Raw genomic sequence first — 27,689 nt, 5'->3', positions numbered from 1 at the left:
AGGAGTGGGTCGAGGCATCACCTCTCATCTGCCTCAAACAAGAACCTGATGCGCGTCCATGCAAACATCTCATTTCCCAGGAAGAGTGGCTGAAACGAGTTGCCAGTGAGCAACCGATTGGTATGCAGGGCTGACATTACACTAACCTCGCCCGGCAAAAAAAACAGTGCTGTGTTGTTGACAACCCCCAGGGGACACACCCACCCAGGCATGAATATTGACCTAAAAAAATTGAAGAAGCCTTTTGAATTCAAGGTGAAATGTCTTCAATAAAAAAAGTCTCATTGCCATGTTGCAGCACTTCAAATTTCTGATCAATTACTCAGAAGTCCTCAGGTCCTGTTCAGATCATGTGTTTAAATCAAGCTAAGAATAAAAATTCTGTATCCTTGACGAGCATGTTTTGAATTTTAAATTTGTGTGTATGTATGTGTCACACAGTTGTATTATTGTTTGCCTCTTTTCGAAATCTATTATTTTCACCGATTAGCGATATGTCAATATTGAAGCAGCTTTGATTTGTTTTGTTTTCCTAACTCCCAGCCATAATTTATCCCGTTTCTCCACCTGCTGTTCATTTGATGAATGAACGAGTCACGAAGTTAGCGCCTCGTGACGCGCTGACCTCAGTGAGCCAAACTAATTGAATGATTACATGAGCCCGCTGTCGGCGCCCCACCGTCATCTTTGTTCTGGCCGATGTGCTAATTCTCTGTCATCACGGAGCGAGGATTTACAACATGCCTCCAAATAAGAAGCAAAAGCTGGTGCGAATAAACACACACACTTGAGCTGTTTACGGAGCAGCTTCATTATTTAATTCAGACTGTTATGCATCATTTATACAAGCTGTAGTCAGTTTCTTAGCATAGCATATCAATTTACAGAGTACCGTAATTTTTGGACTATAAGTCGCGGTTTTTTTTCATAGTTTGGGTGGGGGGGCGACTTATACTCAGGAGCGACTTATATACATATATATGTTTTTTTTTTTCACTTTTTTGGGCATTTTATGGCTGGTGCGACTTATACTCCGGTGCGACTTATAGTCCGAAAATTACGGTATATCTATTATTATTCAAGGCCTAATTACTGTCTTACATGTTCAAATTGAGCCACAAACCTACGTGAAAAACTGTTGACGCAAACATTAGGAGTAATTTGAAAATACAAAATCATTCTGATGGCACTCCTACTTAAAGAAGAAGAATATGTTCTGTGCAATCCAACTAGTCAGAATGCGGACTTCTGATTAATGTTTCGTTTGAGGAATATGATTTAAGTTTCTTAGTTTTCTGAAGCTGAGCCGAAATTGGTTGAGACCTGGACTTGGCAATTGTAATGTCATTTTCATTTTGCTGCTTGACTCATATTGCACAAACACAATATTAATCAGAATGTCGTGTTTAGACTAGTGGGAGCACATCGAACATATTATCGTAAAGAAATTTGGGAGGTTGACTTCCTCATTAAACAGTCAATACTATTCACTAATTAGACTCGTGTAACTTTACAAGCTTTGCTGCAAAATGATCGCACAATGTCTACTTCAAGAATATTAGATATAAACAGTTTTACTACCTCCGCTGGAGTGGTGCTGTTGGTGCCTGCTAACCCACTACATTATAACGTCAATTTGAATTTGATTATTTGTTTTGCCCATCAGGCTACCCTTATTGAGTTATCTAAAAGCTTTTAGTGTTACACTGACAGCTATTTATTTAATGACAGTTTAAACTTAGCAGCCACAATCAGGATATTTCTTTTGGCTGCGGAGCTCAAAATTAACAAATTGCAGCAAGAGGATTAGGACAGATTAAGTAGGCCTCGGAAATGTTACCTCAGAATTCATTCATCACATTAGGACATGTTCTTCTATGATTGCCAAGTGACCGCAAGCACCCTTCATTGTGAACTGTATTGTACAATCCTGTCTGAATAGCAACCAAACAATGTGTAACAGCCCTAGATTGAATATATTCTCTGCCACCACAATAGTGAGCGACAAAGTGGAAAGGACCAAACATTCATTTTTGTACTACATTTCAGAGCCTGTACTTTTTCTTTTACTTAAGAAATCAAGCAGTACTTGTAGTTTCATCAGTCTTTTTTTAAACATGTCTGTACTTCTATTTAAGTACAGAATGGGAGTACTACTGTACTTTTCAGTACCTATGACTAGATCTAGTTTTTAGTGGAAAATATTGTTGATTCGTTGTTTTGTTCAACTAATCGTTACCAGTTTAATTCGAGGTTAGTAATTGAGATTCAGAGTTTGAGCAGCATCTCTTGCCAGCAGTCGTGACAGTTTGAAAATATAGTAACCCACGCGCCTAGCGGCTTCTGGACTATTCACTTTGGTATTTCCTTTCTTACAGTAGAGTCTAGCAAAGAGCATTATTGATCCGTTTTCTAAATGGGGTATTGCCGTTGTGCCATGCTGATAACTGAGTCAGCCAGGTTGTTAGCAGTGAGATTGACTGCATAATAAGCGGGCAGAATAAATGGTCAAAGAGGTTCAATTCAGGTTAATGGTATCAAAAGACTGAGGGTGACTTTTACGTATGAAATGAGATGGCCTTGGTGTTAATTCTGATCTGAAGTCACAGCGGAAACAGGCCAATAGCCGGGATGTTCTCGCACAGACAAGTGTATTCAAGCGGCAGTGTACTCATCAAGCAAATGACAAGTCGACCTACCTGTGACCTGCAGCTTCTCCCCGCTGACCTCGCACTTGAGGAAAAGTCGCCCCCTCTGTTCCGTGTAGTCCATCCCACACAGGCTGGGCACGTTCATGACACACTGCTTGTGGACGTTCATATCGCACGCTGGAGAACAATTTAAATAAAAATAATAATAATCAGTTTAGTACATTAGTACCTAATTGTGGCCGCCGAGTGAATTCTGTATTAGAGCTCTTGTTTTGTTTTATTTTGGGTTAAAATATATGAATATATGAAGCACTTACTGTCACACTTCATTCCCTGGTGCACAAGGCCGTACAGCAGAGAGCCACAGTGGTCACAAAAGATCGGACTCCCAAACGTGTGGATCTTAAATTTATGTTTTGTTCTGGGATCCTGAAGAAATAAACAGGAAAAAAAAAGGTTAGTGATCTAGTATATACATTAACTTCAAGTATAGACTGAAAGCAACTTTATCTGTATTATAAACAGATTCTTTTGTTCAGACAAGTGTAATTGTCTGAACAAAAGAATCGGTTTATAGTATTACGAAGACATGATGAATCTCATCGAAATAACATTATCTGTAGCTCAAACAATAAAAAGACAAGATCACTTGTGTACCTTCCACGGTGAATTGTCCCTTTGTTTTATAATTATTCACTTGAAGAACACAAGGCCTGCCGGAGCAACAGTACTGAACCAACACTTGCACCTACACAAGTTTGAATGTTCACCTGCTTTCCACCCCAATAAGTTCAATTATTGCGAAGTGAATTTCTTTACAGCACCACTTTGAGGGAAACCCATCCTGTGCATGAAGAAATGTACTACAAATGCGCTAAGAAAGATACTTTCATTTTCTTCTGAATCTGAATTCCACGGTCCAATGCGTAATGGATGAGGAGAATATCAACAGAGAGATAGAAATCAAGAGTAAATGGAAGAGTGTAATTAATCTCTGTCGGAGCTGGCAGTATATCATTGTGGCTGTGATCAATGAAGCCATTTGCCAACTCGGGGACTTTGACACTGGCCTCTGGACTGATGCAATAAAGTCTGCCTATTTTTCTTTTGAAAGTGTTTTCAGCGTAGAGGAACATTTCTATCGTACGCTTTTCATGGCTGAATCTGAAGTAAAACACGGGTGATGTTTTTTTCTAGCTCCTGTACAAACACAAATGTATCACCTTGAATTAGGAATGAGCAAAAGGAGTGGTGGGACAAAGTCGATATTTAAAACCAAGACTTCTTGGGCTTGAGGTGTTACCCCGTTGAATATTAAATATATCAAGTACATTTTTAGAATTCAAAAAATGGAATTGATAGCACACATGGAAACATCATACAAAGAAAGGGGAATGCCAATTTTACACCAGTTTGTTGATTTGATTCGAAAGTCTTCTTTACAACCAAAGCATCAGTTTTCAATGACCGAAAATGTATAAAAAATAGCCGTGTCTGTACGGACATCACCTAAATTCTAAGATTGAGTCCCACCATCCAAAGCAGGATTTCAATTCTCCTCAAATCGTTATACTTGCACACATATCAGAAATGAAAAAAAACATCAGAGATACTGCAAAGCTGCTTGTAACATGCTTAGCTTAAATTCACTAAAGCTACCATGGCAACAAGACCTGGTGGTGATGTTCGAGTCACAGTTTTGTTGTTGATATAATGCAATGTATTTCTTGTTGATGTTTTGTTAAGCGGGTTTTATCATGTCTCTTTATTGGCGTGTGAGCTTAGCGTTTAATGATGAGAAAATTAGAACATAAGCCGTAATATTTAAATTCAATAACGGGACGTTCTGACGAGTATGATGTATATTGTAGTAGTTATTTAAATTCTGGCAGACACACAAGGCCCATCTTTTTGCGCACTCCGTTAACATTACACATTGTCCAATTAGCAGGCGGGCCAGACCAGAGTGTGCGCAGATAACAACAAGCTGGGGTTGACAGACAGCGCAGAAGGGGAGAGGGGAGCCATGCCAGCTGCACTTAGTCATGCCCACCTCCACACAGCTGATCTTGAAGGACTATCCTCTTGTCACCTCACCCCTTCTCTGCTTTGTTCCTTCCACTAAGGCGCAAACAAGTGATAGCGACAGATCAACAGATGGAGTGCATTTTAAAAAAAAAAAAAAAGATCTACAATCCCAGCAGCTTTGATAAGGAAACAATTTCAATGTTCCAGTTTGTGAAAGTGCCCGATGCTGCAAGATTCAAAGATCTGACCGACACGAGGCCAATTGGCAGTCTGTCCACTCCTTCCATTTTTCGCCTATAGCGCTTGTTCTCATTAGGGTCATGGCAAAGGGTGTAGTGTCTAGTCACCGGTTAAGCACACATTCAAACAAAAATATATATTTCACACACCTATGCGCAACTTAGAGCAGGGATCACTAACCAAGCTGTGAGCTGCTTCTTAGGTGCTGATTATTGCGAAGGGCTACATACCACAAGTATATTAGTTTTAAGTTTATAGTTATGCTATAGTTTTTATATTTTGACTTGTTTTTTAAAATTATAGTTTTCAACATGGTTTGTTAGTTTTTGTTAGCTTTTATTGCTTCAAAAATGTTAAGTATTAAATATTTCATAATAAGCAAGCGTATAAAACACCCCTTTATAAATAACCCTGAAAAAGCTTTTTTTCTGTACTTGTTTTAAATATCGTACCCCAAATTTCTGGTATCTTTTATTATCTAAGTGAAACAGATCAATTCCAAGTATTGTTGGACTGGGGTATGTTTTCCTGACAAACCCTTAATTAGAGCATTTTGGCACGATCCACTTTGGAGGTCACACCGTAAAATGTAGTACTATTAAATGACAATTTTTTAAATTAGCAATTCATTATTAATCATAGTCGTAAATGAATCAGTTTCATGGTGTAATTGCTAAAATGAATTCACATGAAGTGACATGGGAGGTGTGAAAAGCCTGAATAATTTGTGTGCATCTATTTAAAGATTGACTAGGAGGAAGATGTAATGCGCACAAAATGAAACCCGTAGCCTAAATGAAGATAAGTGACGACACATCACTGAGCACACGGGGTTGTCCATTAACACATCTCTGGCGGCTACTAGATAAGTGTCTCAGCGCCTCCAGATCCTCTCACCAATTTCAGCCTCACCGGAAATTCAAGAGCGACCGGGTGGCACCGTCGTACCCCAGCAAGTGGTGCCGAGAGAAAGGAGCAACCTAATCACTTGGCTCAACATAAGGACATTAGAATGTTACAGCAAAGCAGCCCAGCGGCTGGTACAAGGCAGCCTAGAAGATGGTTGACCTTTAATAATAGTGCCAATAAAGGCCATCGTGGATAAAATGTGCCCACATGTTCCTTCAGCTTGTTGTTCATCACAATGGAATTAAACATTCATCTATGCTTGCTTTAAGCAGTGCTTATTAGATTTGACTGGCACGTGCTAGTCAACGGAGCATGTTCTTTTTTTTATTTTTATTTCAATTGCTGATAGATAATAGAAATAAACGCAGTATACTGCAGTGCAAAGAGTTTATTTCTAAATTTCTTTTTTTCATCAAGTTGGGCACTTGAGAGCATTTTCTCATTCACACCACCTCAGTTGGAGGGGGGGGGGGGGATTCAAACTAATGCCAGCCAAGTTCGTTATATGGAGCACATCAGTCCTCATATCTACAATCAAGGGAATTTGTTTCCAATGGGCTTGATATGATAATGCTTTCAACATTCTATCATAGTATTTTTTTTATTATTATATCACCATTGGATGTTACTCTGCAATTTGTTTTATAAGTTTCATGTTTTTAAATAAGAAATCTGATTATTTATAGATATTTTTCCCGTTTTCTAGTTGCAAACTTGAACACAAAACTCTTGTGAGGGTTTCAATCCAGTTATACTGTGTGAAGCGTTTATTCTTGAAATTAATGCTTAAAGTTCGTGAGTATTATTTATATTCTTAATAAATATCCCAAATGTCATAGTTTCTAAGTTAATATTATGTAAGAAAATAAATTGTTTAGAAAAAAAAAGTGTGTGCTGTGAAAGTTGTCAAAATGATCCAAATTGATGAACTGCTGATGGTGTAGATGTTAATGAGAAAACATCCTGTAAATTATTGTTGTGATTGTTTCGGCAGAAGAATCTCTGAACTAAATAAAATGTACAAAGAGTAACTCTTAAGAGGGAGGGGCAACTATCATTTGTATTGCGTAGTCGTCTCTTTATTCCATTTTTGTCTGTTAATCCCATCTAAGTGAGTATGTAAAGCCAAAGGTCACGGACAGCACTCATCTAAAATTTGCTGAAGGTAGTAATGAATCGGAGACACAGGGGTCAGCCCACTGATGTCGGCTAATTGGCCTCACTCGCCGATCCAGCTTCATTAGCAAGCAGGACATCAGGCAGGCTTGTTAATGAAATGCTCGGCAGAGTGATGCTGAGCAGGGGCTTTTCATCAGAGGAAATAATGTCAAGTAAACTTTTTTTTGTCTCAAACAACATTCTTTTGGAATTTGTCAGAGCAATCGAAGCCATCAGCGGGCATCTTGTAATTGCAAATAAGTGTACCAATGATTCAGTCCTTCAGTGGATCTCACCATCATCATTTTTATATCAAGAACTCAGTCCAAGATTTTAGTGTTGAGTAGATAAAAATGGTATAGCAATTTATTCGGGTGGACATTTATGTGTGAATATGAGCAGGTGTTCTGCTGCCAAGGACATCTATCTGCATCTATCTGTCAGATCACTGCATATTACTCACACTTTTATGATGTCAAAAGGGCTTGAAAATTCATGAACCCGCTCATTTACCTTAAACATGAGCGTCGCTAAAGGGTTAGTTACAGGAAATCTCCTATTTCCTGCAAAAATGAGCTCCATGAACTGGATGCTAATCAAAGAGGCATACCACAGAGTCAAAAGAGACCCACCTAGTGTGGCATTTGCAACCTGTGTGTGAGCAACACGAACCGCCCTTATTGTCACTATGTCTCTTTATTGCCTTGTATCTTTTGATCCGTATGAGCCTCAAATTCCCATCAGATTCTCCTTTCCCTCCTTAAACTGCCTTTTGTTTTTAGCGTCATCGTTCATCAAGAGGTGACATCTGAATAGGAGATGGCAGGAGGTTCTCCCTTGAGTGGAAAAGCTTCATGGCTTCACTTGCTGTATCAAATTGAATTTGCTTCAAACCGCTGTCATAGCGATAAACTCAGCGTGACAAACTTGCATTTAGAAGTTTGTATAACTATGTGACATTGGCAGACAATAGAATTCTGCGAATACATTAAGAGTAATTAAGTAAATTTAAGGCTCACATTTATGCATGAAGGTGTAAAAGTAATCGCGACTAGCATGTTGTATGTGCCACTGTGACTGACCAGTCCAGGCTGTCCCCAATTTGTCACAAATGTCAGCCAGGATAGAATTTACTCCCAGCTTTGATGAAAACAAGAGCTACACAAAATGTCATATTGTAATGTACAACACTTTGAAATATGGTCATTACCTCCAGTTGCTGTATGTTATCAAGCATGGTCAACAACTGCGTAAATAAAACTCGACCAATTTAGTCAAAGCAGGGTTTAAGGTACGTTTGGTGATAATCATCCAGATTTTCTGTATAAACCATTTACATATTTTTCCAGTTCTCACTGTATATTTTATAGCTTGATGACTGAGAGAGACACTTCTGCAGCCAGTTGAAACAGTTATTGCATACGCTAATTCATGCAGCACTTAGTGTAATAACACTGTAACGATATGTGTCACTTTAGCTCTGTGATTATTCCGCTGTGGAGTTTCACATTTCAATTCGACTTCATAGCGCTCATCAAGTGCACATCAAGACACGTGTGCATACGGAAAAGATCCAAGAGCAGTACTGGCTGGTTGCTAATGCTCCCTTTTCAGCGACTTAGGCAAGCGGAACTAAAGTTCAAAAGGTTAGTCAGTAGAGAACAAACTGGAGTTATCATCTATCTGGACTGGAGGTGTTAAACTAGACGGGGTTACTATTTTTAGCCCATAAATCACCACCCTCATTCCTCTTGGCCTTTCACTAAGCTGATGAGTGCTGAGAGGGTGGGCAGGTTGCCACTGCAGCTCGCAGGGGGTTTTCCTTCCTGTGTGCTAGCTGTTAACATTTATCTGCAAGCAATGCACTACATGATACGTGAGATTTTAACTATAGTTTGGCCCAACTCCTTAGTTCATTCATTACGATCCTGCTCGTTCTGTTCAGTCAGGGTGACGAAGAAGCTGGTCAGGAGACTGAAAGAGGGGCCACGTCACTGTAGAGTATTAAGCAAACCTAACATTCAAATGCATAATAATAAAAAGTGATTAAAGATTATGTTTGATTGACACCATCATCGAGGTATTCATCTAACTACAGTATATTGTCGTGATCATACTTTGCAGTGGTAGAAAATGACACTGCTCTCAAAAGAATACTCAAGTCTGCCTAATACTCTTTTACTGCTTTAGTTTTCTGAATAACATATTAATAATTGAGCCACAAGCAAGTTGAAGTGTGTAAGTACCGTGTGGCTGAGAGTAATGATGTTGTGTGTCAGTGTGTCGCTGAACAGGTCAAGCAGGATCAACGTGCTGTAACGATTTGCATTTTCAAGCAAAGTAGAGCTGAACGTTTATTGACGCGGCAGTTTTTTTTTTTTCTCTAGTACTAGTTAGTGTACTTGAGAATAAAAACAGTTGAGTACAGTTGAGAAAGTGACTTGTGCTTCCAGTTGATGATGATCCAGATGCCAAGTGGCAGAATAAAGAGGCTCAGCAGTCATCGACCATCTGTCAGCTGCATAACGAGTAAATCTAGATGTGTTGGAAAATATTTGGGGGAGCCTTTTTCAGCATAATGAGCCATCTGACAGATTCAATTCTTTTACTCTTCTCAAACCAACCTCGGACAAAATAAAAGGCGAGAGAGAGTCAGTGACGTCCTTTCGTCAGTATTGATTCGTGAAAACTGCGAGAATGACTCAAATTCATCAGAATCGGTTGTTGTCTACCCGCCGGGTGGATCCCGGGGTAGGTGTCGTGTCGGATGAGAAAGCAGGAGGTGCCGACGCGCTCGCATGTGGCCTTTTTTCTTTCTTTTTCTTTCCTGACGGTGGCTTATTAGGGTCAACTAGCTAGTAAAAAAAAAAAAAAATCAAATAGAAAGTTTCCATCCAATTTGGTGGTCCGTTTCCTTCCTTCCTTCCTTCCTTCCTTCCTTCCTTCCTTCCTTCCTTCCTTCCTTCCTTCCTTCCTTCCTTCCTTCCTTCCTTCCTTCCTTCCTTCCTTCCTTCCTTCCTTCCTTCCTTCCTTCCTTCCTTCCTTCCTTCCTTCCTTCCTTCCTTCCTTCCTTCCTTCCTTCCTTCCTTCCTTCCTTCCTTCCTTCCTTCCTTCCTTCCTTCCTCCCTTCCTCCCTTCCTGTCATACAAAGGAAAGCAACGCCTACCTGAGCTGAGCTTACAATTTTGCATGATCTGTTGTAACCAGGACATTAGTATTGGGTCTCTCTTTCCTCCACTCAGTCTCTGCTTCCGGCATGTACCTGCGCCAGATTTGTGCTTGTGCGACTCTCATAGAGGGGGCGTGTCTGCAGCATGGGGTTCCTCATCTCCCACTGTGTATAATTTCTGTTGCCCTGGAGGTCCAGCCGTTTGTGGAGAAGAAGGAAGATACCCATGATAATTTGTCTCCAATTTTGATAGTTGCAAGTCTGTGTGCCATCTTTTTTGCATTGCCAAGTACCTTGTGAAATGTTGAACATCACAGTGGGGTGTCATTTGTCTATTTTAAGAGGATAGCAACACCCTTTCTTTGCTTGAAGGAAGCGCAGAACTGATGACAGGATCTATTGTCTGTGACATGCAACCATGCCTGTGGCGCACATGATGTCATTTAGCCCCACTGTCTAATCTGATTTCCCATTTCCACGCAGACTCCTTACCACGATGGTGAGCTCCAAGGGTTTTCACCACAGTGTTTGTTTTTCCAGACATTTCTGTAACTGTCTCTTCCTGAGTGATTTAAGTTTTTAAATATTAGAGCTCACTTTGAAATTAAAAATTTAAACTGAGACTTTCAAAACGCAGGCCATCAATAAATACGATATTTCTGTCTATTGACAATTCTGTTGCTTAGTAAGAGAGAGAGAGAGAGAGAGACAGACAGACAGAGAGACAGACAGACAGACAGAGCAAAGGGCAAATCAGTGTGGATTTCCTCGGGTCATATACAGCAGACTGCTGGTTAAGTGGACATCAATGATGCAGCAGCCACGCACCCGCACTAACACAAGCACAGTAAAGCTCTCAGTTTCATCTGCTGAGCCTTGTGGTGAAAGGGGAAGCGTCTGCATTATTGATGCCTCTATCCTGTAAAACACTAAAGTCGCGCGTGCTGCTACTCCTAGCGTTACACCAGGCAGTCAACAAGAGCAGCATTTTGTCAAATAAATGGCTTTAGCAAAAACAAGCTTAAGCCACCTGTGGTCTTGAAATGCCACCTGAGTCGCAGTTTGAAAGGGTTAGATGGACCAATTAAGTCTTAGTTTCACTAAGCAGTCCTGTTCGGTTGGAGTCACCCCAGTATGATCCAAACAGCGGTTCAACTACGATTTCCAATTTTCACTGCTTGCTACCTTCTCGTAATGCCTGGTTAGTTGGAGTTCCAAGCGAGCAGAGTCAATATCAAACTATATAATGATATAAATCACCGCTTCCATTTCCTTGAGACAAATGCCTACTTTAGCAGGGCTTTGGCGTCCAATGACAACCCTGCCTCTGACCAAAAGTCAGCTGGGACAGGGCAAAGCTTGCCTGCAACGAGAATGAGGACGAGGGGTATAGAAAATTGATGGATGGAAGCGCTGCATTGATGCCATGCAGTGGGAAATGCTATGATGTAACACTGTCTACGCAGATGACACAGCTATTCCACCTACAGACATTTGATACGTAAATACAAGCCTGACCAAATTTAACCGATTTAATCCAAAATAAGCAACATCGATGAGTACATTAAAGGAGCCAATTATGCGCATAAATGTGAAGATGATGCAATGTGCGGAATCTAACCGTGTAAGATGAAGTTACCCAAAATATCTTGTGGTTGCCTCTCAACAAAAGTTTTCTTTTCCAGTAGGACTGTTATAAAACATTACTGTGAGTCATTCAATGCAGGTAGCCAAGAACCCGCAGATTTTAAGGATATTTACTTGCCAGGGGAGTTTCTTCTTGGACTGCTTGCCCGGGAGGCAGAATGCCATGTAATATGTGTGGTTACCCACGGCAACAACACTACTTAGCACACATAAATGTATATTAAAAAGATAATGGTTACTTCTATCGAGCAAGAGTTTCTGCATCAGTGGAAAACAAAGATGTGGCACATGGCCAATGAACAGTTATAAAGACATAACGAGAAGCAAAAAGGCCAGTGTGAAGTCATGTGCGAGACTCATTTAACACTCTGCTGCTCCAACACATAGGGTCGCCTGAAATATTTCTCTTGTGCAGATTCACTCCCTCTGTTGGCCACAGCTATTAGATTCTAATGGGGAAGCACTGTACATTGAGGACCTTTTGTCATAGTGCAAATGAGTGAAAGAGTTCTTGTACTGTAAAGAAAAATCCACTATCCAGTAAGTTTCCTAATGAGGCAGATGGGTAGTATAAATATTAATGTGTGACCAGAGGGGCCTAGGTTCGTCGGACCAGAATATCGTTATGACAGTCTTATCAAAGTGACCCAAGGGGCTTTTTAGGCGCTAATTAAAAAAATTAACGAGGAATTCTAACATCAACTATAGCACGTATGTACTTGTAAGAAAAAGTATTTGACTCCTTCTGAAATGACCTGCATTTCTGCATTAATTATTGATGTAGTTGATCAATGCTTTTTGATAATAGCATACTTATAAGCCGGAGTGTGAATGATTATAAATTGTGTGGTATTAGTGTATCTATAGTATTATATATTAGTATAATGTATTTGTCTATTATTTTGACTGATGAAGATAAGACTGCATTTAATGCCCAATTCATACGTAAATCCAAGCAATTACAAAGGTTTAAAAATACTGAAAATAATTTATGCTAGGATCGTTCATTCAGAGTAACATATTAGGATAAAGTAAAATGAGAAACATTGATGGATGATTTGTGGTACAAAAAAAAAACTTCATGCGAGTTGAAATACAATACATTTTTAAATTAATTTTGAACAACTTGTCATTTTATTAGGACCAACACAAGTAGTAACCTCTTTGAACCCTCGTTTCTGTTTAAGTAATGAGGTGGCCCGGCTTAAACTATTTTTGGGTGCTCAGGCTTCGATGATGTTGAACGGCACAAGTCTGGCTTGTCTCTGGTTACAGAGGCCAAGTTAGGTCTCTGTAACACTGAAAGGTGAACTGGCAATAAACGCGTCATGGCCACCAAGCAGACACACGCAATGTGGAGTTTTCCCATTTGGCAAGAAGTGGTTGATTGAACTGCCAATTAATTGTTGATTAGTTGCTCAAATAATTTTGATGGGAAAAAAGTAAAAAAATAATGTAAAATATAACAACTATAGAAACACTGGACTATCCTAAAATACCATAATTTATCAAGAATAACACTGCCGGATTAGTTATTATTTACAATTAAACCTTGAACTCTCACTGTTCTGGGAGCAAGCTCAAAAGGGTTTGAACATGTTTTGAAATCACAACCTAAATTATTGGCATAGAATAATCTTCTCTTCCTGGGCTGTGTGGAGGCAGTGATGCAACAAGTAGACTATTTGAATCCTATTTTCCTAATTGCAGCACCCAGGGACCCCATTGAAACATCGATATTAAATGAATTGACTTGTCCACCTAAATCTGCTTTGAGTCAATCACACAGCATCTTGACTAAATCTATACATGCAGTAGCTCTTATAATGCTGACTTGAATTATTATTTTTTCAGTAGATATTTCTGAGATATTTCTTATTGTTTTTCTTATTAGAACAAAGAAATTCTATGTATAAAAATTGATATGAAAACATTACAAAACTGTCAAGGCACACCACTAAATAGAAATATTTAGGTTGGCTATTTTATATGTTTTACCACATAGTGGAAGACCATTTATGTAATTGTGCCTGTCAGAAACATAGCTGGCATAAAAAAGGTTGAACAAAATTACAAAAAATATTTTTTAAATATTTATTCACCATCTTCATTTGTCAGTTCCAGCAAAAAAAAAGTATTTATTCTGTTACTTTAGCTCAAAGTTCAGCCAGGCTTGACTGTAAACTTAGTTACTTACAATCTGAGTTACTTACATCTGTGTCTGGACCCTTATCAGCTCCTGGGCAAGAAAATGTGACAAATTCATGGCACCTCTTATGGACCACAAAACAGCAAACTGCAAAAGAAAAGAAGACAACAGCAGAATGGAGTGAAATTGGTGTCAAAGAAGTACATTGACCGACAACACAAAGGAGCTAAATAAGACGATGGTTAACACAGATTGTATCATCATCAATGTTGACAGCATCGTGACAGTTATTGATAGACCAAATGAAATCTGGTCTCAGCTTGTTATTGAGTCCTGGTTCTGTGTTCTTGTCACACATTACAGTGCAACTGTTTGGGCAGACACTATATAGCATCCAGACCACACTCATATCCTTGAACAAATTGACATATGTGCACCCACATATGTACACTTGGAGCTCAGAGTCTGGCTGTCAAAGAGTGATGAGGTCACTGAAATCGGTCGACAGCAGATTCTCAGTTGGACACACATTAGGATAACGCGGGTGTCACTGGGCCTGCACATGGTCAGTGCAAACTAAAAAAAAAAAAAGGCAGCAGCAAAGCAGACTGAAGGAAAAGCAAGCAGTACAGCGTTAACCTCCAAAGAGACCAAGCAATAACACTAGATGTGCTAGTGTAATACTATAGAAAATGTCATTTGGAAATGTCTTCTGTTTTAAAACAAACTCGAAAATATTGGAATGATGGATATAATTGAGGACTTGATGCTTATGAGTGCACTTCTTGGCGGCAACAAGGCGAGGCAACCTCATTTTCGGACTCAGTACGACAGAAACATGGAAGCAGGAATCCTGAAATTCAGAGAGTTTTCAACCTCCAAATATAAATAATTAACTAATAGTGGTTAACATCTCCTACAATCAATAGAGGGATTTATTTAAATGCTAATCCTGACTGCACATGGGAAGGCCTGAGCTAAGAATTGAACTCTGGTCCTCTTGACTGTTAGTGTTAGACTTGCTAACCATGAATTTACTGTAATGGCATTTCAGCATATTCTTATCATTTTTTAATGACGTGAAAACGATTCTAAAATATATATATACCAACTATATTTTTGTACAAATCACAGCTTTTTGTAAAAAAAAAAAATAATAATCCTGACTCCTTGTTAGAACAGGCTGTCTATGTTTTCATTTTGTACAGCATCCTTGCTTCTCACCAAACGGCAAAACTCTCACTTGATGTTTGCCAGATCGACACTTGCTTCATGGCATAAAATCATCGGACTGGTGGTTTCTACTGTTTTCACTTAGGAATGAGTACGCCTGAGTAGATTAGACTACATTAGTGGTTTCTGTTCCATTTGTCCTCCAATGCCTTTTCAAAGAAGCTTGGCAGTTTTTTTATTCCACACTTGCACAGTTCAAAGTGTTGGGGAAAAAAAGTCTCTTTGTTTCATTAGAGCCCATTAAACCTTCACCTGTACTTCTTCTCTTCCCACTGAGGTCTTCTTTGGAGAAAAGACTAAACACTGTATCACCACGGAGCTGCACAGCTACCATTCTGTGATAAATACGTCCTGTACATTTAACATAATTTGGAGGCATATTAGAAAATGCAGCCATATGTTTCACAGTGTGTCGCACACACTCTACATAAGGTATATTTTCACAGTAGAGCTGTGTGGGTGAAAGTGTGTCCCACACAGCACATATTTCTACTTCAAACAGGTGGTTTTTACTTGTATTCGTTTTCGGAATAAAAATTGGAATGCAATATGGCCTTGCAAAAGATAAATCCAAACGTTTGACACAAGAAGCTGGCACTGCATGAAACGCTTCTGACTGCAAGTTTTGTTTTCCTCATCTTTATGCCAGCATTTGCAGATATTTGCCATTTGGATGTGTAATTCTTGGCCTGTGCAGAGCTTATGAAAACTTTCACAAGTAGCATCCGTCATAAATGAGCAGTTTCAAATAATAAAGTGTGCTGTTGTTGACAACGTTACCCCTATGTAAAGGGCAATGGTCACTAAAGAAAATGAATGTTGCCATCAATGACAGGAAATCAATGCAGTTCCACACAGGCGTATTACACCACCACAAGTTGACCCAGACTACCCTCTGGTGCCCCCTCAGCTCTCTTGGTCAGCACAGTCAATTAAATTATTAACACAAAAGCATTGGGTAATAAATCACACCAGCACCAAGCCACAAACCAGACACATTATGCATCTCAGTGACATCACAACAGGCCACACAGGATGACCGGCCTGGTTCATATATATATATATATATATATATATTTTACATATCAATAAATGGTCTAGAATTTAGACAATATTTTTGTTTTTGCTGTTTTTAATTTGTAGTTTAGCTTTGCCAAGGGACTATATAGTAAGTAACTCATTCAAAAACACGTCATTATAATTTTTACAGTTAAATTTATATCGAGATATACCCCTTGTATTTATTTTTGTAATGAAAACATGTTAAACTCTAAAAAACGGACTTGGTACTTTAAAATAAAGGCAGTCTGCATCAGTGTTCCATTATCCTTTTATCGTGTGTACTAAGTGGCGTGCCAAATAAGTAAAATAAAAATCATTTGAAATTCAATACTTATTGTTTATTACTTTCGAAAGTCACAGAGAGTCAGAGGGATCAAAGAGCCTCATGTGGCTTCGGAGCCACGGGTTGCCAATCCCAGTATCTAAAAAGATTTTGTCCCCAGAGGTTCCACTTGCTTTTCACAGACATCTGAATTTGATGAAAACAGCCAGTGGCTCACAAACAGGGGCAAGTTGGCAAGATTACTACAATTGGAAATTTAAAAAATTATATCGATTCTTTTGAAATGTAAGGTTGCAACTCGCAAGAGAACATTTTCTGTATTACAGAAGTTGTAGTAACAGGTTTGTTCAGGGATCCTGAGGTAGTTGGCTGTGACAAAAAAATTTTTTTCCTCCAGGCACAATTCATTATAAAGCGGGTGAGAGTTGAATGACAGTTTGAAAATCAATAGTTATTGATTTTGACTATAATACACAATAGACCACCCTCCTCTGAGATCACCTAATTCCACCCCACTCCTACTAAATCAATTCACTTGCTTCCTTATACAAGTCAAGGGTTCAATTTCCTGAAGCTTTGCCATGGAGTAAAAATAAAAATGATCCAAAACAACAATTCCATGAGCCACCACTGATATGGATACATACACACACGCCCATATTTACATTTATACATTGACATATTAAAAGCCAGAGAGAGAGAGAGAGAGAGAAAGAGAAAGAGAGAAAGCACGAGAGAGAGAGAGAGGATTAAATAAGCTTTGTGATGTTAAAATTTTAATTACTGCTATATTAAACCTTGAGAACAACCAAGTGATTCAATAACACAGAGAGAACAGTTTGGCGGTGATGAACTAAAAGGTTTAGTAAGAATAACAGTCCACAGTGTATTTGAACCAAACTTTAACAATGTTTGAAAAACTAAATGCTAAAAAGGCAAACTGGAAGAAAGCAAGCATAGTTTCCAAGACAACAAGTCTTATAATGAAATTACTGTAGGAAACCAAGGAGGCTGCCTTACAATGAACCCAAGGCCATGTTATTGCACTGAAACATGGTTGCTGATCTGGGAATGACAGCACCATTGACTTTAAAAACACAAAATAATATTATATGCTCCGGGCCATGTTTTCGGTTGTTTGCAGTCCAGATTTTTCTGGCTTTCGACTTCATCTAGTGCACATTTGAGCAACAGGAAATATTAGTTCTCCATATTTAAGCATCACAAACACACTAATACCATGGGAATGAAAATATTATAACATGTGTACACACTAGCACTAATTCATCAAACAATTTTTATGCTGGCTGCCATTGTATCAACAGTTCAATTGTGCGTTCTTGTAAAGCCTTACTTTTATACAATAACCCCTATAAACATTCATTTAATAGCCCAAGGAAGCATAATATAACTGATTTATGAACAGGAACTTGCCTCTTCCAAAGATAGAAAAGATAAACAAAATTCCTGAAGCAGCTGTAATCGCTAGTATAAAACCAACTATGCAGACTCTAAACAAACAATGTAACCCTTTCAATGTGCTTTTAGCAGTTGCTTAATTATGAGCACATTTGATTGTTTTACTGTTAAAATCTCACCATTTTATAATGTAGGATCATCTCATACATAATATGTACATATTTTGTAGCGCTCTGGGCGAATAGGAGAAGCAGGGTTGTAAAAAAAAAAGTAATTAAAGCTGTGTTTAAATATTTACAATGAATAACAAAAAGAGAACACTAGATGTTTCATATGACAATAATATTTCTAAAGTATTCAAGTCACCAATGTTATTGCAAGTTGAAAACCTTGGGGGGGAAAGGATATGAGATCATTTCACTCAGCAAAGTTTGTTTTATGTACAAAATACCTTCACTTATAGTCAATTACACATTGCCTTAAACTGTTCTAACAATTAAACCTATTGTTTTGAATGCAACCTTTACTCTAGCCAAAAAGTAAATAAATAACGAATCTATGTGTAATAAGCCCAAAAGGGTTCATGCATAAAATATATGGAATACTTTGAGAAAAAGATAATCATTAACCAATTATCTGTGTTGACGTTTTCAAACCAGTCGATAGGAGCGTTTACAATCTAAAAGAATGAAAGCAGCTTGGATGTAAGGAGATAAAAATCATTACGGACCATCTAACCCAGCAGTAGAAAAACATAGCAGTCACTATGGATTTGTCTCGTTACAGGCCCCGTGATGGTCATTGAAGAGAACACTGGTGAGAACATTTGTTCTCTCGAGAGGGAAGCTCCAAAAGCCTAGAAGGATATTTGTGTTTTACAACCACTCAGTTGTCGTACGCCAATGAACATTTTCAGTCAAGAGCTAAAGCAGATGAACCTCAGCAATTAAATGCCAAGATGGCACCAATGCTTTTATTTGACTTTGACCAATCAAATAATGGTCATGTTTGGAAGAGCATTAAATTGTTAACCATACATTTGAAGTGAAGATGTAGAACCGGTTTTTATCAAAAGTGAAATCTAGTTTCTGCTAGAAGATTTAAGAAAATATTTCATTTCTAATTGGTGAGCACCCAAGCAAGTTCAATCTGGTTTAGCCAGAGCGTCAATGATCCGGGGTAGATTTAATAGGATTCCAAGAAGGGAGAGATAATCCAGAGCAAGGCCAGTAGAGTCTTTGCAAGATACACTTATTGTGCCTTGCGGCAAGAATTTAGATTTTCCAATCCGTTTTCCAAAACTTGGCTGCTATTTGTTTTGTGTGGAGGTATCTATTCTTGTTTACGTCTGTGTTAGGCCATTTTACTGCCTGTCAAAGACAATTTCTGAAAACCCTTTGGAGTCAGACAAAAAAGTTGCATAATGAATGTGCAGTTGTTGCTCTGGGTTGCTGGCTATGGTCAGTGTGTGTGTAACATTTACACAAGATCATTTAAGTATAATGTGTTGCTCTTCATGCTTGCCATTCTTCAGACATCTCCAAGACATGCAGTTCAACCATTAACAGAGCCACATCGTATGTTGATGAATGAACCAATTGTCATCCTCATCAATAATCGACTGACACCGAGGGACATCTCCATCAACAGACCTTTCTGTGTCACACTTGTGCTCAAAATGGGATCAATGAGTCACATAAATCATCCAATGATTTTGCATCAACAGGTCTCAATAAAACATTGATGACTAATCTATTTTTGTAGTGGAGGGAGAGCAGCCATTTCTAATAATAAGATGTTTGATTTGGATGTCCAAGAGGTACTGATTGAGACCTTCTCCTGTGAATTATTATTCTTATTGCATTAGATATAATGCTATAAATGGAATGGTGTAGGACCAATGAAATTTCATTATTCATACAATATGATGCACATGATGATCATACACCACTCAGTGGTGCAGATTTTGGAAATGAGAGTGAAAGGTCGTGATATTGATGTCCCGCTGTTCTTTTTAATCATGAATATAATCAAAGAGAATGTAAAGAAAAAAAATCCTTATATAAAGTATAATTGTGCAAAAAGTCAAGCAAACACTGAGGTATTCATGGATGAGATGAGCCTTTGAAGGGCACGTGCACATTGTTCCTGCAGCGCGAGTGTCCTTGTCATCCTCCTTGTGAGTGTTTTCATTTTGTATTTGTGTTTGACTCCTTTGTCCCATTCATTAAATAGCTGAACATGCTTTGGCGACATGCTTTGACTACAGAAGGAAAATAGGCTGTTGGCAAACTGTGGTGCACTTGCAGAAATGTTTATGCACATTGTCATTGCTCAATAAATCAATAAATAAATTAGTTCTTCCAAGCCATAACTCGCTAGCTTTTTATATGCTCTTCTTATGAAACACATGACCAAAAAATGTGTCACTCTTGTAACATAACAACAGCTCACATAAACTGCAAAATAAGGCAAACTAAAAAATGAATTTCCATGAGTTAACATCTTTGTAGGTCACAGGGCCAGCATCTCACTAAGTATGTACAGTAGATCGTTTCCATTGAGTTATTGCTGCAAATGGAGCCAAAGATGCCTAGTGTTGATTATGTCCCTGGCTATTACTTATGTTATGAATTACATTCTATGACAGGGCCTAATAAATCTAAAACTGATGGTCCATTTTGGAGAAAAATACTTTGCTCATTGGCAGCATTCTGTTTTTTTATTACTTGTGACACCTCCAGAAAGCCTGCAATGCTTTATTTCTGTCTACTGGTGCCAGGGTGCTGAATAAGCTTCAGGGTCTGGATGTAATGAGCGCTCATTTAAATCCTCACTATCATGATTAACACGGAAGGATTATATTTTTTTTCTCCACGTTTGAAGGAATTGTAGATATTTCTTTCGACTTACAATACGTCTGATCGTGCAGCTCGGAGACCATTTTACTTGTGTGTTAGAAGAACAGCCTTGACCTTGACAAATAACATTCTTATCCATGATGTCGAGAAATTGTGCATGGAAATGTCATAATGGGTGAAGTAGCTGAGGTAAAATGGAGAACAGTACTTGGCTGACAAGCATTACTCTGCTCAATGCACAACTGGAATCAAAACAGGAGTTCTGAACATAAAAAGAGAGAACGTCCAATCCATTCAAAATAATATTTAAAGAAATAAAGCTGATTGAGGAATGCCCAATCATAGTTGTGAATTCTTATTTACACTGTCTTTTATTTGCAGACAGCCTGCATCACATACAGCATAAAGGCCACACTAGGTGTGAATTCAGCCATTCACATGACAACCCCCCCCCCCCAAAAAAAGGTTAAAAAACAAATTCTGAATAAAAGGGGGCCAGGCTGCCTTTGTGAAAAATTAATACGCAATATATAATTCAAGGTAGTCAGACAGTGGTGATTAGTGTCTACTCATAGATGTCCGACTAATAATAGCGATGAGGTGCTCACTAATCTTGTGATAATGTGGGTGTTGATGAAGTAAGGGAATGGAGGAAGGAGGGGGGGTACACTTTTTTTCTCACTAGGCAGGCTAGTATGCCATTAGTGCAACGCGCCAAAACTAACGACAACAAAGAAGCACTACACAATGTTTGGTAGCGATGGATGGGCACAATAGTCAATTAATTGATTGTGATAAATGATGTCGATTATTTTTAGCTGATTGTTAAGTCATTGTCGTTAGTATTGCTGAACTGTGTTTGAAAACATCCATCCATAGTTTTTTTTTTTTATATTGTGCTTGTCCGCATTTTTGTAAATGAGCTGAGCATATGTAAAACTAAATTCACAAGTTACATTTTTATTGAGGTAAAAGAAAGAAAAAAAACTAGAATGGGAGACTTCATAGATTAAGCATGGTGCAAAATTACAGGAAGAAAGAAGAGAATTAACTAAGACATGACAAATGAGGAAAAGAGATAAAAATGTAAAACCCCCTGTGGGTAGGTACACTGACAGTGAAAAGAGCAGGAGATAGGTGGGAGGGAGGCTATGCCCAAAACTTTGATTACAAAGTCAAATTTGTGTAGATGTGTGCATGCTAAATGAAATCTCTACACCACTATTTATATAACTCCCTCATTTGCGCTTTTCACACTGTCTAAATCCTCTGCTAATCTGGCAGAACATTTGTCACAAATTCTGAATAACACAACTGACCAAGTGCACGTTTACATGTCAACACGCAACCAGAGCTTTAAAAACTCCTCGATACCTTGAAATAGGGCCTGTATCAGCCTACTACCGATACTTGGTATCAGTACTCGCCCACTTAAAACACACTGAAAAACTATGAGTGTACGTGTGCATGATGGTGTGTCGTGTTTTTCCTCCTTATCTGTTAGGAAGTAGCGCTGGCTACTATGGCAATATCGTCTGACAACCTCCCGTCTCACAAAATAACAACCAATCCAGCAAGAGCAGGAAAGGGGAAAATGCTGTTTAGACGATGTTGGCTGATTATACATCAGGAAATGGGTGGTGTTTGGCTGATATTAAAAGTACAATAGTGAAATGTCAAGTTAATCTGTAACAATACAACTGGTTAAAAAAAAAATACAAGGATGGAAAGTTTTGCAACAGTTTTCTATCTTGATTTCTTTGACATTGGTGATCTCCATTAGTTTGAAACTGCAGTGCAATATACCAGACAGGACAGATAGTATGTTGTTTGGATCTGTATGCACGTTTGCTACTGATGACCTCATGTTTGAGAAACAAGGCCTCTTGACTGTTTGCATTTTACGCATTGTACTTAATCTTGTCATTCACTGACAATAAAGGAATAAGGATTTTGGGTTCAGGGTTAAATTCAAATTTTATTTTATACTAGTCGCACCTGAATATATTCTAAGTTGCTAGATGAGACAAACTGAAAAAAAAAAGTGTCACGTATGGTCGGAAAACTACGGTATTAACAAATCATTGGAAATGTAATTGGGATCTCATCAGTGAGATATTACATGGACATAAATATTGGGACACACTTCTCAGAATGGAGTTACACTATTGGTTAATTCTTGATTTAGTGCCTATATCAATTTAAGCTATTATTATTATTATTTTCAACCATGTCTGAAATTTCTCTAATTAGATCTATTGAACAAGCAAAATGCACATATCAGAATGAAGCAAATTTTCACCTTCGATATAACGAATACACCACTGGCCGCCGACAGAACTAGTTTTTCCTTTTTAATGATGTGTGCACCTTTTATTGTAACATTCAGAGCTCCAATTCCACATGCAATTTAACTGTGAGAGCTGTTTGGAGAAAGCCACTTAGTGTTCCCAAAGCACATTTAACAAAAGCATTGATAGGTTTGTTGTCCGGAACCATGACTTCGCACCTATCAAGCTTCTAAGAAGTCACACAAAAGTGCCGTGATGGTGGTCAAAGTGGGCAGCAGGAGATGGAGGAAGGAGCAGCTAGATGAGGGTGACGTGGCTAAAATTACAGTTCAGTGAGAAGGAGACGGATGAACTGGCTAGAAATGGCGTAGTACTTTCTCACGTCTACTGCTTCTTGCTGACGGTGATTTGCCGTTTTCTATATGTTATCTTCACTTGATTATGTGAGCAAGAACTAAGCAACACCACGTGATGCTTGCAACTTGTTTTTTAACTATTATTAAAAGTGGTACGTAGAGTAAAAACAAATTCGGTCAGTCTGATTTCTATGCCCCAGTATTTTTACATATTTCTTTACATATTTATACATGTGTTTTCTTTTTTTGTGCTTTTATCAGTATTTGGTTTGTTTTATTTTCTTAAATAGTGTTTTTTCCCCCAATGCATCTCAATAGACGTCGAATGAAACCGAATGAAACTCTGGGCCAGAAAATCCAAAAAGAACCAAGTCAATATGCTGCAATTGATTCTATTTCTTTTAATGTTCCCCTCAAACCATTTTCTTTCTTTTCCAATCATTAAACAATGCAGAAGTACAGCACTGAACAAATGCAATGTATAAGTGACCTTTATGCCAGCTACATCAAAGAACACACAAAGTAGACACCATTGCTATCCAACCACCACCCAACGCAAAGTTCACACCCTAAATGACACACACAATCCAGAAGTTATTTTCTATTTGTTTTTTTTACATTACCTGCCAATCACATAGTATGTCCCCTAAGGCAGATACGAAAAAAAAGAAGCCAATCTCATGAGCTGCAACGAAAATAACGGTACGTCAAAGGTCACAAGTGAGTCAGAGGGAGACTGTGGCCAGCACATTTGTGACTGCAAAATCGATAGTCATTAGCTGCAGGAGCTACTAAGATGAATGTGTGTTTGGTGTTTACTGTACGTAGAGTGTAATCGCTGATGCTGCAGCTCAATGTAACACAGGGCCAGTCTGGCGAAGAAATAAACGTTTGTGAAAATTAAAGAGGTAGTTAGAGGAAAGGAATTTGTTACATGTAATTTCACGATGGGTCATATCGGAAACCTGAGCAGGCACACAAAATTTACACTCCGAATTGTTTGTTTCTCATGGAGCATTCAAATAGAATTCACTCATTTGTTACTTGCTGAAACTGAAAAGGAAAGGAAATGTCCGTATCATATGAACATATCAGCAAGTACTAGATATAAACAGAAGGAACATTCACAAGCACCCCTGCTCAAGATGTTGCCTCCAGGCTGAGCAGCAGACGAAATGTTTGTCTTGACAAATAAGCTTTGCGGTCGCTGGTCCTTAGCAATCACATTTAAAAAAAATAAATTAAAAAAATGTTTATTTGACAACCTGAAAATATATACACTGCTGCTTACTCTCATAATGTGTTTTATTTGTTGATTAACAGTAGAGCATTATAACTACAGGAAGTGAAAATGGAAAACTATCTCAAATATGACAGCTACCATATCTCCAAGAAGACTTTGTATGACATTTTAGTGTGTTTGGTTTTGGCTTTGCCCTGAAAACAAGCAATGTTGGACCTCAAGGAAGTAGCCAAAACATATAAAGCAAGTCAAATAATCTTCCCTGTCTGACTAAAAGAACTGTTTAAATAGTCAACTTAAGAAGACAGTATGAACTTTCACAAAACATTCCCAAAGACCTTTAACAAAAAAAAAAAAAAAAAAAACTCACCCTTTATGAAACTTTGCTTCATGTACTGGAGCACAGTCAAGATGGAACAAAAGGGCAATAAAATTCTTGCCTGCTAGTGCCCAAGCTAGTTTAATAAGAAAATACAATAAAAGCAAACCTTACTATTGAGACAATAAATCTGAGCAAAGCTGGAGCACGAAAGAGTGTTGGAGGAAAAGAGGCAGCATGTACAATACTGTAAAGACACTACGAATGTGTTTGTATTAGAGGTGTCTAAATGCATCGGATGATTGACAACTAATCGAACTAATCGATTATAAAATTAATTGGAAACTATTTTAAGAAATGAGTAGTTATTTGGAGCCATTGTTTATCTTAAAATTGTCCAACTCGTCTGTTTCAACCTCTCATGGGTAATGATTAATTTGTGAAAGAAAAAGTTTTGATTATCTTTTGTGTTTAATAAAAATAAGACATTTGCACACATCTGCTTTTACTTTGGAAAGGAATTATAGAACCAGTATCTGAACCAGTTTTAAAAAAAAATTAGTACAACATCACTACCTCTCGTGATATGTCTTGTCGTGCGTTTTAATGCAAAATGTTATACAATTGTTCAATTAATCAATATAATAAAACAATTACTTGATAGTGACAAAATCAACTTTTTTTCTATCAAAAATATATGTATTTTTAATATTTCCCTGTCAGATGAGGCAATGGGAGGATAATCTCAATAAAGCTTGAGCTCAATAAAGGTAATATGATGTCAGTGATTTGTGTCTGCCAAGTTTTTAGCTCAAGAGTGGGCCATTACATTTTGGGGTGGATCCAAATCAAGGGGGGGAATGTAATTTTAGCATTTTATTTCTAATAATCTAGGCCTTATAGTGATCTATCCATCCATGCATTTTCCATATTGCTTATCCTCATTCCAGTTGCAGGTAAACTGTAGCCAATCCCAGATGACCTTGGGAAAGAACTGAAATGCATCCTGGGCTTGTCGCCAGTCCGTTAGTATATCAAATACAATAGAATCACCAAAGTTGAGCATTTTGCCAGAAATGTCTTTCCTAACATTCTTTGATAAGTGCAATACGTAAATGTTGTGTACCCTACACACTTACACACTGGACATCAAACTATGTGAAATCACTGTTGAAGAAATGAAATTATGTTTTGCTTCTGTAAAGCAATGTTTAGTGCTTTCACAGTAGTTATGGTTTTACACTCCCAAAAAGTTGAACACTATCATATTCTTGTCACTTGTGATCGAAAGATAGTTTTGAAAGGTGGTGTTAGATGTGAGCTGTAAATTCTATTGTGTTGGCAGTTAGTTTCATTTCCTCCGCGGATAATGTTAAAAGATGAGATTTATCAGTTGAGCGCAAGTGAGGAAACAAGCAAAGTATTGTCATTTAATATATTACTGCGCCATCTAAATAACCTATGTTATTAGGTCACAAGAATCCACTCATTTTGTTTTAATCCTCGTAAATGGGGATTTAATATAGGGATTAAACAGTCATACAGTGTTTGAACAAAAGTCGTTTTAGGGCTTGTCTTTGTGAGGGGCAAAATACCACGGGTTTATAATAGCTTTAAATTTTCATTAGACTTTGTTTTTAATTTGTTATGACTTGTTTTTCTTGAAATCTATTTTTTCTAATTAGTTTTTATAGTATCTTAGGTCATTATGATTAGCTTTTATCTTGAGCAAATTCTTTCTTTGAGTTCCTTTTTTATTAGTGTTCTTATATATGGAGTTTTTCAAGTGAAAGATAAAGAAAAAAGTGTTTTTGAAATTTCTTGACCCTAGCAATACAAAAATAAATACATTTAAAATGAAACCCAAAAGCTTAATGAAAACAAAGGACACTTTTGCAATAATTATACAGTTTTAATTCTACAAACATTTACGTTCAACTAATTTTCAGAGTCCACAATGTGAAAGGAAGCCGGAGAAACCAGAGAAACCCAATCCAGGCGCAAGGAGATCATGTAAACTTCACAGGAGGCAGGAGGTGAGATCCAAACCCTCAACCTCAGAATTGTGAGCAGCTGAACAGAACAATGTAAACACTCTTCCGCTGTGTAATAACATTGTGGGATTATATATATATATATATATATATATATATTTTTTTTTTTTTTATGAGTTTAAGGTCAATTAAATCTTTTGTCTTGGATTAAAAAGCACTTTGCAAACCAGAGCAGAATTAAATCGGCATTTGGAGTTATTTACTTTATGCGTATTTGTGTGCTTTGCTACAGTCTGGCAGGATAAACTGGCTCAAAGTTAACCTTTCAATTTTGTCTGAACATAATTGAAAAACAAAGAGCAGTCACACAGACACTTCTTCTGTTCTGATAGTATGTTCATTTATGCAAGTATGAGTGTTTTATTGTTATCATTTTCACTTTTCCGCCCTCATATCAGTTCAACTGTAATTGTGTATATTAAAAACAACAAATCTGAAAGAATTTAGGAGACTCCCTTAGCATTGTATGATGGTTTTAAGGATTGAAGTCAAAATCGGGACACCATGAACTTGAAAATGTCAACATTCTAAATAATGGGATTTCTGTGCTTGGCTCTATCATTTTGTGTGGGGGACAGTGAATAAGAAAGTCAGCAAGGCCATAGAGGACAAAAAAA

At 37.9% G+C, this 27,689-nt stretch overlaps 1 protein-coding gene across 3 annotated transcripts in view; it reads right to left on the bottom strand.

Annotated features, from left to right (window-relative positions):
• The window catches only part of prkcaa (protein kinase C, alpha, a), a 64,601-nt gene that overhangs the window by 27,840 nt on the left and 9,072 nt on the right, over positions 1 to 27,689 (bottom strand). For 2 of the 3 annotated variants that reach the window (XM_061273908.1, XM_061273909.1), the window contains exons 3-5: positions 14,016 to 14,098; positions 2,969 to 3,080; positions 2,700 to 2,828 (exon numbers count right to left, since the gene is read on the bottom strand). In XM_061273908.1, coding sequence (XP_061129892.1) covers positions 2,700 to 2,828; positions 2,969 to 3,080; positions 14,016 to 14,098 — 324 coding nt within the window. Of the gene's footprint in view, positions 1 to 2,699; positions 2,829 to 2,968; positions 3,081 to 13,999; positions 14,099 to 27,689 lie in introns of all 3 variants that reach the window. The other variant, XM_061273910.1, reaches the window with a different exon arrangement.

This window comes from Syngnathus typhle, linkage group LG3 (genome assembly GCF_033458585.1).
Source record: "Syngnathus typhle isolate RoL2023-S1 ecotype Sweden linkage group LG3, RoL_Styp_1.0, whole genome shotgun sequence".
NCBI classification, from domain to species: domain Eukaryota; kingdom Metazoa; phylum Chordata; class Actinopteri; order Syngnathiformes; family Syngnathidae; genus Syngnathus; species Syngnathus typhle.
This window is presented reverse-complemented; position numbering and strand designations above follow the sequence as displayed.